The sequence below is a fragment of the Acanthamoeba castellanii genome, assembly GCF_000313135.1.
Source record: "Acanthamoeba castellanii str. Neff unplaced genomic scaffold scf7180000084589, whole genome shotgun sequence".
NCBI lineage: Eukaryota > Discosea > Longamoebia > Acanthamoebidae > Acanthamoeba > Acanthamoeba castellanii.
In genome coordinates this window covers 28,756-47,058 of record NW_004457549.1, presented here as the reverse complement: position 1 = coordinate 47,058, position 18,303 = coordinate 28,756, and the positions used below count along the sequence as shown (strand labels likewise).

The window sequence follows — 18,303 nt, the reverse complement described above, 5'->3', positions numbered from 1 at the left end:
CAGATCTGCGGCGCAAACCTCTCCAATCGGGAAGAGGAAGCGGAGATGAGGAGGAGGAGGAGAAGAAGAGTCGGGGAAGGGAGGAAGCACGAAGGCGACGACGATGCGGTCACGATCACGGTAGCGAGGGGTGATGAAGTACTGGAGAAGAGGTAAGAGAGAGAGAGAGAGAGAAGGATGAAGAGCAGGACCGACGGATGCAAAATTGCGGTCGAGCTCGTTCACGGTCTATGTACGAGGTGTGGGAAAGGAAGGAGTTGCGGAGAAGGGAGCGAGACGATGGACGGAGAGTGGAGGACGAGATGGATCGATGGGTGGATGAGGGATGAAGGTGATGCCTCCGTGCATCTCGATCGGTCTGTCGGGCGCCACTCTGTGTCCACCGACGAAGCCGACGGCAGTGTCAAGTTGAATCGGAGCTCACCAGGGACGAAGACAGGGACTCGAGATCGAAGGCCATCAGGGAGTCGGGGAGGTCAAGCATCGCTCGCGACGACCGGAAATCCATCTCGGGCGACGGCGGGCCGGCCAGGTGGAGCGGCGACGACGCCGAGGAGGAGACGGTCATCGCGTCGGTCATCATCATCATCCCAAAGGGCGACGACGGCGACAGCGGCGACGACGACGAGGCCGACGAGAGCGAAGAAGAAGAGCAGGTCGAGAAGGGTGGTGGGTCGGTCGCCATGGGCGACACGCCATGGGAAGAGGAGGAGGAGAGCGAGGAGAAGAGCAGCGGAAGAGGGTAGAGGCCCTCCATGCCCGTCGTAGCCGAGCAGGAGGAGCTGTCAAAGGACAGCAGTTGGGAGGAAAGCTCGCTCGACGACGACGACGATGACGACTGCATGTTCGTGTCGTTGGCGTCGACGGTGGAGTGTTGATGGTGGTGTGTCTGATGGTGCGAGTGATGGTGGTGCTGATGGTCGTGCAGGTCGTGAAGCGACTGGCCGTCAAAGTGGGAGGAAGTGCTGCTCGAATCGTGGGTGGGCGGCGAGGGGGCGGAGGCGGACGAGAGCGTGACCATGGCCGACGAGCTCGTGCGGAGCGGCGACGTCAGCGCGCCGACCGAGGACGTGGCCGAAGCGGGGTGGGACGACGACGCGGGCGAGAGGGTGAGCATGGCCGACGAACTGGTCTTGAGCGGCGACGTCAAGCTCTGCGACGCTTCGCTAAAGGCCATCGCGGTCGCGGAGGCGTGGTAGGACGAAGCGCAGATGCACGACTTGCACAGGTAGCTCGATGCGGGAGCCGGCTCGGCCGCGAGCTTGAGCGAGGGCGAGGGCATCGAGGCCGAGAGCGACGACGGGGCCTGCAGCGTCGGCGAGTGGCTGCTCGCGGCCGTCGAGGCGATCTGAGCCACATCCTGGGCGCTGGAGACGAGCTTCACCACCTCGCGCATCCGGGAGTCGATGGTGAGCAGCCGCTCGTAGTGCTTCACCAGCGAGCCCTTGGGGAAGCTGAGGACGTGAGTCTCCAGGTTCGACGCCGAGCCGCCGGTGAAGTCCTCGGCTTCGGCCCATTGGATGTTCCGGCCTGGTGTCGCGCCAAAGAACGAACGAGCTCATCATGTCAGCACCACCACGACCAGAGCGAGCACTTCGAAGAAGAAGAAGAAGAAGAAGAAGAAGAACAGCTTATTACCTGGCCTGGGATTGACTTCGCCAAAGAACTTGGGCGAGCTCTGCAGCCGGACCGTGAGGATGGAGGGTCCGTCGAGGGGCATGTAGAACTCGAGCGAGACCAGGTCCGAGAACACGAACTCGATCTTGGCCATCAACCCGAGAGCCATGATCTCCCTGCATCATGACGTCAGCCCAGTTGTTAAAACATAGCCAACCGCGGAGACTCGCGAGGCAATGGAGAACGCACCACGCGATCTTCCGCTTGGCGTAGTAGAACTTGGCGCAGATTTCGCCCAGGAAGTTGGCCGATCGTTCCCACTCGCCGATGCGCAGCTTGTGGACGGCGACGAGCGAGGGCTTGACCTTGCGGCCCGCGGGCGAGGGCGGCGGCGAGGTCTGGCGGCCGTTGACGTACGACCCGGGTCCGCTGACGGGTCGCTCGATCATCGTAGGCTGCACCGACGACGGAGCGACGGTGCTGGTGCCGGCAGCCGCTGCCGCAGACGCCGCCGACGCGATCATCTTCGCTTCGGCCGTCGACGTCGCACGAATGCCGGGCGCCAGCATCAGCGACCCGGAGCTGCCACTGGCGGCGGCCGCCGCGGTACTGGTCGCCCCGTTCATGAGCTGCATGTGCGTCGACAGCGACATGGGCGCCGACTTGACGGCGCCACCGAAGCTGCCCGGTCCGTGCAGGGGCAGGATGGGGAGGTACTTGGGCGCGAGCTGCACGTTGCGGTTGAGCGTGGACAGGGGCATGCCCTGGGAGGAGAGGATGATCATCGGAGGCGGCGGCGGCGGTGCCGGCGGCGGAGAGCCGTTGGTGGACACCTGCATCGACACGAGCGGCGGCGAGGAGGCCGAGGCGAGCGGCGGAGAGGACGACGACGACAACGCCGAGCCGGAGGTCGAGCGCGAGAGAGACATTGGTGCCGCACCGCTGCTGCTCGTGTTGTTCGAGGGGTGTCTGGCGGTTCCCGCTGAGTGCTTCGCGTTTGCCGAGGGCTGAGGCGGAAGCGGCGACGGTGTGGTCTGCTGCCCCGTGGGTGAGGTGGTCGGCACGGGCGATGCCATGGCTGCCGGCGTGGCGGGAGCAGACGACGACAGCATCGAGGGAGACGACGCAGCGGTCGAGAGGGACGGCGAGGTGGTCGCGTTGCCGCTGGTCGTAGTAGCCCCGGACGAAGCCGACATCATGGAGAGGTTGGTCATGGCGACGCCCGGCGGCAGCTGCGCAAAGGTCTTGCCCGCGGGGAGCACGGGCATGTTCATGCCCACCAGCCCAAACGACGGACGCGGCAGGATGGGCTGCAGCGCGTGCAGGGACTTCTTCGCCGACGACGCGCCGTGGCCACCGTGGTGCGCCATCGGATGGAGCAGCGTGAGCTGCTGCATCGGGATCTGGTGGTGCGGGTGCTGGAGGACGAACTGCGGATGCGCACCCACGGCAAAGGGCATCATGGCGTGTATCATCTGCGGCTGTGGTGGCGGAGGCGGCGGCGGTGGGACGGCTACACCGGCGGCGGTGCTCGTCGTGCGCATGGCCGACGAAGACACGCCGCTGGCCGAGGTCGTCGACGGCGTTGCATGCGCCAAGGACGTCGCAGGAGCAGTTCCCATCGAGCTGTTGAGCGCCGACAGCGACGCCGCCTTGACCATGCGCGCCGATGGGCGGCTCGAGGCCGCCGGCAGCGAAGAGGCTGAGGTTGCCGACGGGGACGAAGCTGCCGTCGTGGTCGCCGAGACGGAGAAGGCGCCCGAGCGCGAGCCTGCGCCCGCAGGAGCCGGGGCGGGAGGAGGCGGCGGCGGCGGCACCACTGACGAGTGTTGGTGCAGCTGGCTGGATCCGTGAAGCCTGGAAGAAGCCGCGGGCTGCTGGCGTTGATGTTTGTGGGTAGTCGAGGGAGCGGGGGGCGGGGGCGCGGTCGGGAAAGAGACGGACGTCGAGGGGGTTCCTGATCCTGGCGAAGATCGAGGAAGGTGTTGGTGGTAGGTGGGAATGGAGGGAGAAGAGGAGAGCTGCATGGGGTCCTTGGGGACGGTGATTCGTCGCATCTTGGGCGAATGCTCGACGCCAGCTGGGCCAGCAGGCACTTTCGTCGAAGATGAAGAGGTAGATGAAGATGAAGTAGCGGATGTCGATGTCGATGAGGGCATCGAGCCGAAGGAGTGGGGAAGAGAGGGCACTGAAGACGAACCCATCGAAGTAGATGAGGAAGCCGCGCCAGTGCTCGCGGGAGTGGGGAAGGTAGAAATGCTCGTCGATGAAGATGTGCTGCCATTGAGGAATGGCGCCGACGAAGGGCCTGTCTGCGAAGCGCTCCTCGATCGCCCAGCCTCCATCGACGTCGATGGGGGTCTTGAGGCTTGGTCCTGGGTACCCACCTCATTTCGCTGCGAGGCCAAATGTTGCGGTCCATTTCCTGCGGCCATTCCAAGCCCAGGTGGCAGCGCTTGGGCCGGCTGACCTTGTGTCGGCTGCCCCGACGAGGGAGGCAGCTTTCGCTTCATCTCTCTCTCGATCTCGGCAGCAGGACAAGGCGCTCACAGCGAGGACACAGCCGTATCGTTTTCCTTGGTCATTTCATCTTAAGGTGGCGGTGCAAATTCAAAATCTTTATTAGAATGTTTCCGAAACGTTTCGTGTTTTTTTGCACCGGCTTCCGTTTGAACGAGGCTCGAGTCAGTGGGAGGCCTCGGTTGCGTTCGCTCCCCAAGCGGCTACTTTGTTGTTGACAGGAGTGTTGCGGAACCGGTCGGTCTTCATGTACGCTTCGATGGCGGGCAGCGCACGGAAGCGAGCGAGGTAGGCCTGATTGCCAAGTGCAAGGCCCAGTGAGCTGACCACATTGACATGTCACTCAAACAGGGAAGGGCATGTACCTGCAGGTGAGAAAATCCCTGCAAGCAGTGGGGTTCCATCATGACGTGCTCGCTCAGCATCTCGCAGAAGTGGAAGTCAGGCACCGTAGGTTCGTCACCAGCAAGAAACTTCTTGTCTCCCAAGAAAGCATCGAACTGCTTGAGAGAGCCGGGTAGGCGATTCAAGAACCGGGCCTTCTTCTCTGCAAACTCATTTGGGTCGCAGTAGAACATGTCCACGCTCTCTGCATCGTTGCGCATGAGAGGAGTTTCGCCATTGCTGACAAGCATGTTGAAGCGTACCGTTTCTAAAGTCCACCAACACGTCGATGAGCATGTCGATCTGGGCCTGCTCCTTGAGGTCTTTGCCCAACAGAGCAGGGTTGGCCTTGCGCGCGATGTGGCGCAGAATGGCGTTGCTGTTGGTGCCCTCCCCCCCCCAACAACCATCATCACCACAATCATCAGTCCTTCAAACTCAACAAAGCTCATCAGCGAAGTGCTTACCTTTGTGTGATCTTCACATCACCATCAATGAGGTAGGGCAGGTTGGGGAAGTCCAAGCCAAGCGAGTTCTGGAGACAAATTGCAGAGGTTAGGTTCGAGCTCGCAGTGCAGTCTGTTCCAACTGCCTTTGCACCTTGACACCAAACCAGTGCTCCCTTGAGTAATCGGGAGCGTGGCCCTGCACGTATCTGCGGTCCTCATAGGGCAGGCCAGTGTACTCGAGCAGGAAGCTATGTAGCCATAGTCGCTGGAAAGTCAGTTGCATTGCAAAGTTATGTTGTTTTTAGCACCAGTTCCGTACCGGATGGGCTCGGCAAGACAGCGAATGTCCCAGTAGCCTACCACAAGCTTGCTCTGCTGTTCGGCGGCCATGGGTTGTTGAAGAAGGCACACCGAGCCGTGGCGGCAAGAGTCGGGACCCGGGCTGGCGCCGAAATAAAACTGACCATTAGCCGCGAAGGGAGGGAAAAGTCACAGAATGCAACTTTTTGCATTTTTATCATTTTGTTTTTTGTTTTTTGTTTTTTTGGCATTTACGTTTGCACACATCTTCGAGCACAATGCAACGTGGAGGTTCGTTTCTCTATCGAGTTGTAGGCCCTCAGCATTTGCTCAGCAGGCTAAGAATCCTATTTTACTAATTCACAACATCTCGATCAGGGTACGGCGGCGGCAGGGGTGGCTACGGCAGAGGAGGTGGAGGCGAAGGAGGCGGAGGTGGCCGCGGTCGTGGGTGGTACTACAAACAAAAGTACGGCGGTGGCGGCGGGCACAAGCGACCACACCCAGACACGGACGAGTTCGCTCACGACCGCCGCAGCGACGGTGGCAACCGCATGGGTACGCTCCTCCGCATGAACCATCTTCGCACGGCCGTGCGTCGTGCTCTGCTTACACTCTGTGCTCGCGCGTCGGCAGAGGAAGAGTTCGAAACAGAGCCGCAGCGCTACGGCGGCAGCGGCAGCGGCCGAGCGGTCGTGCGTGGCACGCAGGAGCAGCTGAAGCGGACGCTCGTCTCGCTGGACGGTCGAGGCTACGCAGCATACAAGGACATCATAGGTCTCTATGCTTTCTGCGTGGCACACATCGCCACCGCACACGCACACGGCACACGGCACACGGCACACGGCACACGCACACGCCAACGCCAACGCAATCGAGATTGACTGTGGAGGGCAGGCAGCTATGATTGTGGCTTTTTCACGCTTCTGGTGGACCACATTCAGTCAGACCCGTTCGCTCCGCCGTCCCACTTCCGCGCGCAGGTCCCGCACAAGGTGGCCCAGTTCCCGCCGGAGACCTACTCGACCGCCACCAGGTAAACAACAACAGCAACACCACCACCACTCGCCATGCGCGTATCGTGACAACACACACACACAGGGCCGTAGCTCTGGCGGACTTCTTGACCCGAGTGTTCTATCGCCACGTACACGAGCACCGGTACGAGGCCACAACCCGCTCTCTCTTGCACCAATCAACCGAACGTCTGATAGTCTCTCTCTGGTGTTTCGTGTGTCGTGTGTCGTGTGTCGTGTGTCGTGCGTGTTCGGGGGCACAGGCACGATGTGCGGACGGCGAGCGGCGGATGGGGCGGCGCCAAGGGCGGCGAACTGCAGATCGACAAGCCCAGCCAGCACGTCCTCCCTCGTACCTCGGTCATCGTCACGCCCGCCCACATCGAAGTGCGCTTCACCGTCGCTCTCCCAGGTTCTGTCGCGTTTTCCTCGACATACGACACGACACGACACGACACGACACGACACGACACACTTATTCGTGAGGTCAGCCCAGGGTCGTTCGATCATGGGTGAGTGGGCGGCCACCATTGTCACGGAGAACGTACCACGGATCGTCCGCGGCACCATGTGCCACGACAAGCTGGACGCCGCTGCTCTCCGCCAGCACGTTCTCTCCGTCGAAGACCAGGAGGCGCTCAGGTTTCACCACCACCCACCACCCACCACCACACCACCGCCGCCCAGAGACTAACCTATTGGGGGCGGGGGCTGCGGCTCGTAGAAATCAGCTCAAGGCTGCTTCTCTGTTGGCCTTTGTGCGCAACGGTGCCATTCTCCCTCGCAAGTCGGGTAACGGCACCACTATCACAGCACCTCACCCAAGCGCCAGGTCAGCTGACCGTGCGTGTACGTGTGCGTGTGCGTGTGCGTGTGCGTGTGCGTGTGCGCGCGATGGTGCGTGTGCGGTGGTGCGTGTGTGTGTGCGTGTGAAGGTGCGTGCGATGAACCGATGAGCGGCGAGGAGGCAGTCCCGTTCCAATCCCCTCCGAGCCTGGAGCGCGAATTTACTCTGCCCAACAGCGGCAAGGTGAAGGGCATGGCCATCGCGCGCGGCATCACGCTCATCGTCGGCGGTGGCTTCCATGGTGCGCCGCTCCCCTCCACCCCGAGTCCCTCTCGTCAGGCGTGGGCCTGTGCTCACGACACGCCACGACCAACGACACGACACAGGCAAGTCCACGTTGTTGGAGGCGTTGCAGGTCGGGGTCTACAACAAGATACCGGGCGACGGTCGCGAGTTCGTTGTGTGCGACCCCGACGCAGTGACGGTACGTGGTGTGTCGTGTGTGTCGCAGTGTGTGTGTGTGTGTGTGTTCTCCATTGATCCTGTGTGCGTGTAGATCAGGGCGGAGGACGGGCGGAGCATCGAGAACGTGAACATTTCGCCGTTCATCGGTAATCTGCCGCGAGGCAAGTCGACAACCACCTTCTCCACGCCGGACGCCAGCGGCTCCACGTCGCAGGCCGCCAACATCATGGAAGCGCTCGAGGTATGAAGAGCGCAGAAGAAAAAGAGCGAAGAAGAAGGGCTGACGAGTGGTGGTTGGTGTGTGGGCGCAGCTCGGGTGCAGTGGTCTGTTGATCGACGAGGACAAGTCGGCCACCAACTTCATGATCCGCGACAAGCGCATGCAGATGCTCGTGGCCAAGGAGAACGAACCCATCACCCCGTTCATCTATAAGGTAACACGACACGACACGACACGACCAACGACACGACACGACACACGACACGACACGACCAACGACACGACACGACACACGACACGACACGACCAACGACACGACACGACACACGACACGACACGACCAACGACACGACACACACACACGACACGACACGACACACACACGACACGATACGGCGCAGTTGACGAACTCACAGACCACCTCCGCCGTTGCAGGTGCGCTCCATGTATGCGGACTTGGGGGTGTCTTCGGTGCTGGTCATCGGCGGGTCTGGCGGTACGACACCCGTTGCACCACTCTTGTCGCCCTTTCACGGCACTCACCAACCACAACCGCCCCTCACGGCGCGGCTCAGATTACTTTGACGTGGCCGACACGGTGATCATGATGCAATCCTACGTCCCTCAGTACGGCCCACTCGCCCCCAAGCTGCACTCTCACTTGCTTTTTTGTAACACACACACACACACACACACACAGCGATGTGACTGCCGAAGCGAAGGACATTGCCGCACGGGTGAAGTCGGAGCTGGACAACGAAGGAGGTAACGTTCGCGATCTTCGCTTCGCTTTCGCTTTCGCTTTCTTTCTTTGGTTGGTTGGTCATGTGTCTGCAATGGTGGTGGTGGTTGATGCTGTTGGCGTGGTTCAGGAGAACGCTTTGGTTCGGTCACGGAACGGTATCCCCTGGGCCGGGCCATCGACCGCTCGTTCCCTTCGCGCGACCGACAGAAGATCAAGGTCAACAGCCGCACCACAGTGCTCTTTGGCGAAACCGGTAAGTCTCCTTCGCTCTTCTTCTTCTTCTTTCGCCTTCGTTCTTCTTCGCTCTTCTGTGTCGTGACCACCCTGACGCCGATGGGTCTGTGCAGAGGTCGACTTGTCGGCGGTGGAGCAGATCGTGGAGCGAAGCCAGACGAACGCGATAGCCGACGCACTGCTCTTTCTCAAGGACAGCCAGGCCGCGGGGCTGGCCATGGACGGCCGACACTCGCTGCGTTCCATCCTGCACTCTCTCGAGCAGCGATTCGACAGCCCGCAAGGTACACGACACGACACACACACGACAGCGCACACGACACACGACTACGCTCACGACGGTTGCCGATATCGGATGCACACCAGGCCTCGACGTGCTGAACGAACACAGGCATCGGGGCACCTATGCGCGGCCTCGACGCTTCGAGGTCGCCGCTGCCGTTAATCGGCTGCGAACGGTGTCCATGACCCACCTGCCACCCCCACCCGCACACCCGTCCAACCCACGCGGATGATGGGCCTCTATGGCTGATGACTCTTAATTTTAAAACAAACAAACAAACAAATAACAATTAAAAAATACAACATCGATGGAGTGGTGCATCAGCTGAGCTTGAGGGTCTCCTCCTTGCCATCTCGGTAGGTCTTCACCGGTATATTGGACTTGACCATTTGCCTGCGCGAGCCACGTCGCGAAGTACGGTGGGCGTGAGTACTCCACGCCAGCTGGCGTGCGACGGTCGCACGAGGCGGCGAAAGGTCAGCGCATTGGGGGGGGGAGCACCTGTAGATGTCGAGCAGGGCCTCCTTGCGCTGCATCATGCCCCGCAGCTCGTGCCTCTGTTCTCGATCGATTATTCAGTGCTTCCAAGTCCATTTTGAAATGCATTTCAGCAGTACGTTACCTTGCCATCGCGCGTGACGATTTCGGCCACAGTTCCTGTTCCGGGTATGAAGCCCTTCTTGATCTTCATAACACGACACACACGACACACACGACACACACGACACACGACACAAACGACACACACGACACGACACACGACACGACACACGACACGACACACACGAAAGTTGAGAATGGCGAAGCGGAGGGTATGCACCGATTCGTACCTTGTGGAGGGCCTTGATCTCGACGAGGGCGAGCACCAGCTTGGTGGAGGAGAAGGTGGCCTCGAAGCAGAGGAAGTTGGGCGAGATGTAGATGTAGCCCCACGCGTGTTTATACGTGCACGCATAGTCTTCCCACAACAACAACAACAACACACACACACACAACACACACACCACCGCACACACACACACACACACACACACACCACCGCGCATCAGAGCAAAGTCGATCGGTGGCCAGTGCGAGGGGCGAGGGGCGTACAGACGATGCAGAATTCGGTGGGGGGCAGGCCGAACTTCTTGCGGAAGACCTCGATGTCGTGGATCTCGGTGACGGAACGCGTCTGGGAGGGGAGCGAGGCTTGTCGCGAGACCCGCTCGACCAACACGTTGATCTCGTTCTGCTGGCCCTCCACATGCTCCCGCAATACCTCGATCGCGTGTTGCGACTGTTTTGATGCAACACGCACACGACACACAATGAGACACGACACACACGACACGACACGAGCGCGCGCTCGTGCCTCTTTGTTCTTGTCGAGTAGGGTGGAATTTTCGAGGGTGTGTTTCTTGATTTCGTCGTCCTTGTCCTTGAGCTGCTGCAGCAGGCCGGCGATCTCGTCCCGGTACTTCTTCTCGGCGGCGTCGTACAGGGCCTTTTCCTTGTCCTGGCTCACCTTGAGCTGCCTCTCCACCTCCGTCAATCGCTGCGTCTGGTCCGATATCTGTTTCTCATATCTGCCGCACACGACCAACGACACGACACGACACGACACGACACGACACGACACGACACGACACGACACGACACGACACGACACGACACACGGAGGAAGGTGAGAGAAAGAAGTGCAGGCATTGGGAGGTGGGCGAGCGCACTGTGCTTTGAGCTTGCGAAGCTGCTGGAGCTCGGTCTCGAGCTTGCGGTACTCTGGCGACTCGAGGATCGACTTTTCGTCCGCCTCCGACGTCTTGCTCACCATTTGAAAGGCCTGGAGCGCGACGGTGTCAACACACGCACACGCACACGCACACGACGTGCGTAGCGGTAATACCAAACCTGCACTTTCCAGGAGTCGACTTCGGTCCTGAGCGTGGCGATCTCGCTCGCGTTCTTCTTCTCCAAGTCACGCAGCACCAGGATCTGCTGCTTCAGCACTGCTCACGTGCCGCGCGCGCGCGCTTTGGTCATCAGACGAGGCCCGGCTTTGGGTCCAAAGAAAAAGGGGAACACAAAGGGAGGCGGTAGGGTACCCTTGTTCTCCTCGACCAAGTCGACGAGACGGTCCTGCATCTGCATCTTCTCGTTCATCTTACCTCCTCCTCCGCCTGCCGACCCACCAGACGCTTTCTCCTGCATAGTTCGATTTAAGATCAGGATTATATTTATAAATAAGAATAAATCTGGAGTCATACATCATCTCTCTATCTTTTATCAATAATTCGATAAAAGAACGGGAATAATAAATAATCAAAAAAAATACATCAAGCTGATTAATTTGTCGTTGCGAGATGGAAATCTGCTGACCTGGTGTGGCGCGGCCTGTTCGCCTCGCGGCGAGACCACCGGTTGGCTCCCAGCACCAGACCCCGGGGCAGGATCCTTGTCCTTGAGCTTCGTCTCCAGCCAATTCAACATCTTGCGAGCTTTGTGTGGATTGATTTTTTGTGTTTTATTTTCTTCTTTTCTGAACAAGAAACAGATGAAAGAAACAGATCAAGAAGAAGACCTGAACTGTGCACCAAACCACCAAAACAGTGCTGCGGGCCTTTCAATGAGATCGCGCGTCGCCCACAGTCCCGCCATTGGTGCCGTACTTGGCGCCGCCACCGTTCTCTGTTGCTGTGCCTTGCTCGGCTCTGGCTCCTCCACCGCTGCCGTGCAGCGGCCTTCGCTCGATGGCGTGTTGTTCGTTGGCCGTGTGCTCTCGCCCGTTGATGCTGATGTTGTTGCTGTAGTTGTAGTTGTCCTGTCTTTCGTTCACCTCTTTCTCGTCATCGTCGTCATCGACGTCATCATCGTCATCGTCGTAGTCGGCGTAGTCCACCCAGGCGTCTTCGCCGGTGATACGCGCCTGCTCCACCCAGTCCTCCTGCGTCTCGTCGTCGTCTTCCTCTTCATCGCGGCCCACCACCTGGTAGGACTGATTGAGGCTCCACGCGAACTTCTCCTTCTTCACCCAGCCCATCACGCATATCACCAGGCACAGAACCACGCCAATCCCAGCCAGCCCTGATCGATAGAGAAACGTGCGCCCTTCAGTCACACGCACACACACACGCACCACCGCACACGCACACGCACACGAGATGTGGCGAATGGGTACCTGTGAGAACGTAGAAGGGATATCGGTAGGAGCCGAGCTCGTCGGCCAGGTAGCCCAGGCCGATGGGACCCAGCACGCCGCCCACGGCCATGATGAGCGTGGTCAGCCCAAAGGCCGTGGCGATCATGTCCTCCCGCACCGTCACGTTGATCATCGGCCAAATGGCCGCCGGGACCTGTTGTGTTTTGTTTATTATTTTTATTATTATTTGTTTTGTTTATTGTTTTTTGGTTTTTTGTTTTGGTTCCCCCAATGAACGGAGCGGAGCTCGTGAGGAGCGGAACGGGGTGCGTACCAAGCAGTATGCAATGCCCAGCACGGTCATGGTGGCGATCGGGTGGATCCAGGTGAAGGTGAGCATGAGCTCGCCCACGGCCAGCAGAACCGCTGCATGTCGATCGCGAATGAGCCAGAGTGCGAAGAGAAAAGAACGAAGAAGAAGAAGAAAGAACGAAAGGTGTGAAGAACGAAGATGAAGGTGGGCACCTCCGATGGTCATGGTGGTGACGAACAGTTTGGTCTTCTGCAGGAAGTAGCCGACGATGGGCGACAGCACCAACGGGATGCCGTACATGATGGAGTTGACGTGGGCGGCGTCGCTGGTACTGTAGCCCTCGAACTCGTTGTGCACGTAGTCGGTCGAGAAGGTCATGAGCATCCAGATCTGCGAGTAGCTGAAGAGCGAGATGAAGGAGAGGAGCCAGAAGACGATGGGGAAGTGGAGGATGTGCTTGATGGAGAACTCCTCCGCCTCCTCGTCCACCTCATCGAGTCCTAATCACGAGATGAAAATAAGATCTTGTCGTAAGTGCGGTGTGTGCGGTGTGTGCGGTGTGCGCGGTGTGTGCGGTGTGCGCGGTGTGCGCGGTGTGTGCGGTGTGTGCGGTGTGTGCGGTGTGTGCGGTGTGTGCGGTGTGTGCGGTGTGTGCGGTGTGTGCGGTGTGTGCGGTGTGTGCGGTGTGTGCGGTGTGGTAAGTACCCAGAATGGGAGCAGCACGGTAGTCGAGGATCACAAAAAAAATGTTACAGATGAAGTTGGCCAGCATGATACCCGCCGGGATGTATAAAGCTGGATAGAGAGAACAGAGTCAACACATACACCACACACCACACACCACACACACCACACACAGTGCGTGTACCTATTTTGAGGCTGGTCTCGGCGACGACCGGGGTGATGACCATGCCCAAAAACTGGCCCAGCAGGGTACCGGAGAAGGACATGCCGTAGGCGAGGGGCACCGATGGCGACACGGGCTCGCCTTCGCTCCACATGAACCATCGGGCGATGATTCCGTCTTGTACGATCTGGTGAGGTGGAGAGAGCAGAAGGAAGTTTCAACAAAAGATGCCGTGTGTCGTGTCGTGTCGTGTCGTGTCGTGTCGTGTCGTGTCGTGTCGTGTCGTGTCGTGTCGTGTCGTGTCGTGTCGTGTCGTGTCGTGTCGTGTCTGTTGTGGAGAGGAGACCCCGAAAGGGGGCGAGGAATGTGAAGGAATGTACGCCCATGGGCTCGAAGCCAACGCCCAGAACGAGCGCGCCCACGAGCTTGCCGTAGAAGCTGTCAAAATAGGCGAAGAGTAAGGTGCCGATGAAGTTGATGAAATTGAAGAACAGGCTCGTTTTGTTGGTGCCTGCGCCACGAGAATACGAACAACCACCGGTTTAGATGAGCGAACACGCTTGAGGCGCGTGAGTACTGCGTACCGATCTTGTCGATCAGCACGCCGGAGATGGGAGAGATGACGACGCTGGGGAAGGCGGTGGCCGACATCAGCATTCCCACTTGGAAGGAACTAAAGCCTGCCTCGGAGACTGCGCGAAGACAAGTGCGCGCGCAAGAGAGAGAGAGAGAGGTACCCAACACGATATGATGAAGGAGACGATGATGAGAACAACACGACACGATAAGGCAAAGGTGGAGGAGGTGGAGGGGAGAGCGCACTGAGGAGAGGAGCGGTGGAGCCGATCATGACATCGGCAAAGTAGGCAGCAAAGAGGAAGCATGACGACAGCGCGAGGATGGTCCAGCGATAGAACCATCTGTGTGTTGTGTGTTCGTTTCCGCGCCAATCGTGAGAGTCGTGGTGAGTTGAAACAGCGGACGAGATCAAATCAATCAATATCAAAATCAATGATGAAATGATCGATTGAAGCTCCACTCTTGGGAGAAGAGAGGGAAGGAGGGGTACTTAGAGGGATGGAAGAAGCCAGGTGGTCGTTTTGAATCAGGTTTGAGTCCCTCATCAATCACGTCGTCATTGATGAGGCCCGGCCTGTGATAGTGATAGCCCACGTGATAGTCGGATCCCTCGTCACCGAGGGGGAGGGCGTTTGTTCGAATAGTCCATTCATCACTCATGGTGGTGTTTGACGATTTATCCCATTCGGCAGATAGAGTGGAAATGGCTGATGTCGGAAGTTCTCGAGGATCGTCGAAACGGAGGGAGAGACACTCGATGTCGTGGGTGCGAACTGCAATCTCGAAAGATGGCAAACAAGAAGATGGTGCGGGGTGAGGATCAAGCGAAATCTCCTGCTTCGGGGAAATTTCGTCTCGCTTTACGGGCCACTGCGGGGGGAGCTGTTGTTCAAGCAGAAGAGATGAGAAAGACGAGGAACAAGGCCTCACGAGTCGTACCAACCACGGCCAGCACCAGACTAGTCTTATCCACCAGTGGGATAACAACGAGTTGCCCCGGCAGAGACCAGAATGTGGTATCTTCTTGTGGAAGCAGAAGACAAGGAGCAAAGCGTTTGAGTCCGACTGCCTTGATCGCCGTTCTCAGGAGAAGACATGGTCCTGTTCTGGCGTTCAGTGTTTGCAGCCGCTTCGTTCGCCCACCAACCTCCAACCCAACGTGACGAGAACTGTGCGACAGAGCATTACTTTGAGGCCACGGCTGAGCGTCAGCCCAAGCAAGCAAGCTCGCGCCATTGCCCAGGCCCTCATTTCCTTCGGTTGTGGCGGCGTACCGCGCGAGAGGAAGGTGTCACGTTACTGTAGATCTATCGCAAGCGCCTTCAGCAAGAGGAGAGCGACTTGACCAGAGGACAGGAGATGCATGGACCATTTGCCGAACGAACAGGCTTGTGTTGGGCAGTTAGAAGGTGTAAACGAATCAACAAGGAGGAATAGATGTTTGCATTGATCGCAGGAGAGGGTATGTACAGGCGATAACACAAACTGGCTACGTACAAGGAAAGATGTGCACAAGACCCACCAGCCAGGCAGGGTCTGGGGCATTGACAAACAAAAAGGTTCACATCAAACCGAATTAAAAGAGATGCCAATCCGCCGCGACGAGTACCTGAATATCGGTGCTCATGCTGCGCATCACCACCGAGCCGCCGAGTCCGCTCCGGCTCGCTTCGGCGAAGATCAGATCGGCCTCGAGCTCCTCTCGGCAGTTCGTCATCTCGTCGAGGAGTTGTTCGTTCGATTCCAGGGCAGAGTCGTTCACGAAGAGGCGTAGAGGGTGTGGGGGTTGGCCATCAGTCGTTCATTCGAGCCGAAGGCGTCCAAATCGAAGCCGAGAGCTGCAATGCCGTCGAAGGATGCTTCGAAGTTGGCCAGCGGCGTGTGAATTTGACCCGAGGAGGACAGAGGAGTGGCGTTGGAGGGTCGTTCTTGCTGCTGATCGATGAAGAGGTTGGGCGTTCGCGATCGAGACGAAGAAGTGGAAGGTATCGAGTCGCGCCTCGTTCGCTCCAGTCGCTTCTGGATCGGCTTGACGATGTAGGGTCTGCTCCTTGCGCGGCCGTGATGATGGGCCGATCTCGACGATGTCCGTCCCTCTCGATGCGGTGGAATGCGCGATGGCGGCACTTGAAGGTAGTGGACGTGAAGCTGGGCCTGGTTGGCACCAGCAGCATACGGCGCAGCGTTCATGAAGGTGTTGTTGTAGTGGCCGCCACCGCTGTTGCTCCCGTGGACCAGCGCCGCCGAAGATGGCGGCTGCGGCAGCTGCTGCTGCGAGGTCGAAGAAGAAGACGTCGTAGTGGCGAAGGTGAAGGCCGAGGCGAAGAAGTTGTTGTCGCTATACATGGCTGCGGGTGTCGAAACGTCGAACTTGTCGTGTGCAGAACGCAACTGCAGGCAGGTCGTGTTGCAGCCGTGAAAGGAACTGCAGCCAGCGGCGTAGCTGTCGTTGTGCGGGGCAGGAGGAGAAGCTCGCGCGCCGAGGAGAGAGCTCGGTGAAGAAGAAGATGGCCCTTCCTTCAAGAAGGCTGTCGTTTCTATGTGTTCAATACCGATAGCTCGAGAGAGTAAAAGACACACGCGCAAGACCGCACACGGCGGGTTTGGTGTCGCTCTCGCTCGCGAAAAGTGAAAGAATGCTTTCCTGGCCGCGCGGCTCTCCCTTTTCTCTCGCGGCTCGCCCCGTCGACGATAAATCCAAACCGCAGCAGAGAGGTCCAGCGCGCCACACAACAACAAGGAGGCCAACGAAGCGACGGAAGCCCACAATAAACCTGGAATGTCGGACGGGGGTGACAGAGATGGCTCGCTCTGTTTTCGTCGTCTTTCCCACAGAAGGGTGAAGGCGGACGACGACGATGATGATAATCACCAAAAAAGAAGAGAGAAGAGAGAGAGACAGGAGTAGAGAGGACCTGTTGTCTCGATGTCTCATCACGGTTGGCGTGTGTGGTTTGGTTCATCATCATCGTCAACGAAGAAGCCCGTTTGGGATCTCGTCAATACTTGCTGGGGCAGCGGCCGATCGAGGGCTCACATGCTGGCGAGCTTGCCCTGGGACTGCATCATCTCGACGAGCTTGTTGATGTCGGTCGCCGTGGCGGCGTCGAACATGCCTCGCGCCACGTCGACCGGGAATCGGCTGCTGTTGGCCGTACTCACGCGCACCTCGGCCTCCGACTCGACGATTCGAAAGTCGACGTCGACGTCGACCACCGTCGTGGCCGTCTTACTCCTCTCTTCCTTGGTCGTCTTGCTCTCATTCTCCGCCTCCATCGCTGGTCGAGGCCGTTGCTGTGTCGTGGTCGTGGCTGTCGGTGTTGGCGCGGTGTAGATTTCGGCCCACGAGAACAGCATGCCGTCGGTGACCGGCCCGAACGGGTTGAAGTCCATCAGCCACACTCGCTTCTTGGCCTCCTCCACGTACACATCGACGACAACTGCAGAACATGACAGACAGAAAAGAAGGTGGTTAGAGCCGCGAGGTCTCGTGCTAGAATGGCGGCCATCACCATCTGATGTCGGTGCGCGCACCGTTTTCGTCGGGGAAGGAGCTGAGGATGTGAGCGTCGAAGAAGTCTTCAATCAGTTCCAGCAGCTCGGCCTTCATTCGCGGCAGGAAGGGATAGAACTTGGCCGGGTCCCGCTGGCTTATGCCTTCATCGCCAAGATTGAACAGAGAGACACGTCATCGTCAGCGAAGGAGAGACCAGAGAGCTCTCAGCGAACGCAAAAGAAGAAGGGCGGCGCATGTTGAATGCAGAAGTCGGTACCGACGAGGGTGCGGCGCTTGACGAAGCACCTGAACTCGAGGGCGGGCGAAAGCGCGAACCACTTCCGGAGCACGAGCGTGAACTGTGGTGGTCGCTTCAGCTGGCTGGGCCGGCCCTTCTCGTCCACACTCTCCGAGAACCTGGATTGCGGGAGGAGCCAGAGCATAGTCAGCAGTCGCGCGCGTGGGTCGGCGCCCGTGCGCATAGCAGGCAATGGCGGGCGTACGCGTAGGACAGATCGTGCGACACGAAATCGGAGCTCTTCAGGAGGAGGCATATGTCGGCGAACGACGAGCAGTTGAGTGTGCCGCCCACGCTCATCCAGCTGGCGTCCTGTGCAATCGGTACATAGGTTGAGCCGAGAGCCCACACGAGAGAGGCTTGCATGGACTGATCGAAGCGAGTGCAGAGATGGGTTGCAGAGAGAAGAGGCGGACCGACCTTGGGGCTGCTCCAGTTGAGCTTGGGCACGACCGCGCCATCCAGCTCGCGTATGGCGCGTTCCACCTCCTCCTCCAGCTCGGGGAACTCCACGTACTTGGGCTCTTCCTCTTCTTCCTCCTCTTCGCTGCTCTCACTGTCGCTCTGCCATCCATTAAATGTTGTGAGTAAAGATGAAATGATGGGAGCTCACTCGATCTTTGCTGCATCCC

The 18,303-nt window shown here is 59.0% G+C and overlaps 5 protein-coding genes and 1 pseudogene across 5 annotated transcripts in view; 1 reads left to right on the top strand and 5 right to left on the bottom strand.

The window, feature by feature from the left end:
- Window positions 1–403: 403 nt before the first annotated feature.
- Window positions 404–4,130, bottom strand: ACA1_050160 (annotated as a pseudogene).
- A 172-nt stretch (window positions 4,131–4,302) lies between these two features.
- On the bottom strand, window positions 4,303–5,360 carry ACA1_050150 (Glutathione Stransferase; the record flags this gene model as incomplete). Its single annotated transcript, XM_004341923.1, has 6 exons — window positions 4,303–4,431; window positions 4,503–4,726; window positions 4,785–4,900; window positions 4,989–5,056; window positions 5,122–5,218; window positions 5,290–5,360. The coding sequence occupies 6 exons, from the start codon at window positions 5,358–5,360 to the stop codon at window positions 4,303–4,305; spliced, it is 705 nt and encodes a 234-aa protein (XP_004341972.1).
- A 482-nt stretch (window positions 5,361–5,842) lies between these two features.
- ACA1_050140 (isopentenyldiphosphate delta-isomerase) lies at window positions 5,843–9,252 on the top strand (the record flags this gene model as incomplete). The annotated part of the gene is made up of 16 exons (XM_004341922.1): window positions 5,843–6,047; window positions 6,168–6,306; window positions 6,372–6,431; window positions 6,550–6,673; window positions 6,783–6,928; window positions 7,011–7,078; window positions 7,222–7,374; window positions 7,460–7,557; window positions 7,630–7,779; window positions 7,850–7,972; window positions 8,194–8,254; window positions 8,334–8,385; window positions 8,459–8,523; window positions 8,631–8,756; window positions 8,851–9,021; window positions 9,104–9,252. The coding sequence occupies 16 exons, from the start codon at window positions 5,843–5,845 to the stop codon at window positions 9,250–9,252; spliced, it is 1,890 nt and encodes a 629-aa protein (XP_004341971.1).
- Window positions 9,253–9,340: 88 nt separating this feature from the next.
- ACA1_050130 (uncharacterized protein) lies at window positions 9,341–11,150 on the bottom strand (the record flags this gene model as incomplete). The annotated part of the gene is made up of 9 exons (XM_004341921.1): window positions 9,341–9,413; window positions 9,522–9,577; window positions 9,643–9,705; window positions 9,851–9,910; window positions 10,117–10,299; window positions 10,354–10,588; window positions 10,730–10,842; window positions 10,911–11,008; window positions 11,105–11,150. The coding sequence occupies 9 exons, from the start codon at window positions 11,148–11,150 to the stop codon at window positions 9,341–9,343; spliced, it is 927 nt and encodes a 308-aa protein (XP_004341970.1).
- A 472-nt stretch (window positions 11,151–11,622) lies between these two features.
- Window positions 11,623–14,537, bottom strand: ACA1_050120 (transporter, major facilitator subfamily protein; the record flags this gene model as incomplete). The annotated part of the gene is made up of 10 exons (XM_004341920.1): window positions 11,623–12,083; window positions 12,178–12,352; window positions 12,473–12,564; window positions 12,664–12,951; window positions 13,157–13,246; window positions 13,320–13,485; window positions 13,679–13,809; window positions 13,883–13,990; window positions 14,121–14,218; window positions 14,368–14,537. 10 exons carry the CDS (start codon window positions 14,535–14,537, stop codon window positions 11,623–11,625), a joined length of 1,779 nt encoding a protein of 592 aa, XP_004341969.1.
- A 2,373-nt stretch (window positions 14,538–16,910) lies between these two features.
- ACA1_050010 (uncharacterized protein) overlaps window positions 16,911–18,303 on the bottom strand; it is a gene marked incomplete at both ends in the record, with an annotated part of 2,417 nt that continues 1,024 nt past the window's right edge. The window contains 5 exons of the mRNA XM_004341919.1: window positions 16,911–17,317; window positions 17,412–17,534; window positions 17,651–17,790; window positions 17,877–17,983; window positions 18,092–18,235. Of these exons, the coding sequence (XP_004341968.1) occupies window positions 16,911–17,317; window positions 17,412–17,534; window positions 17,651–17,790; window positions 17,877–17,983; window positions 18,092–18,235 (921 nt within the window). The remainder of the gene's footprint in view (window positions 17,318–17,411; window positions 17,535–17,650; window positions 17,791–17,876; window positions 17,984–18,091; window positions 18,236–18,303) is intronic.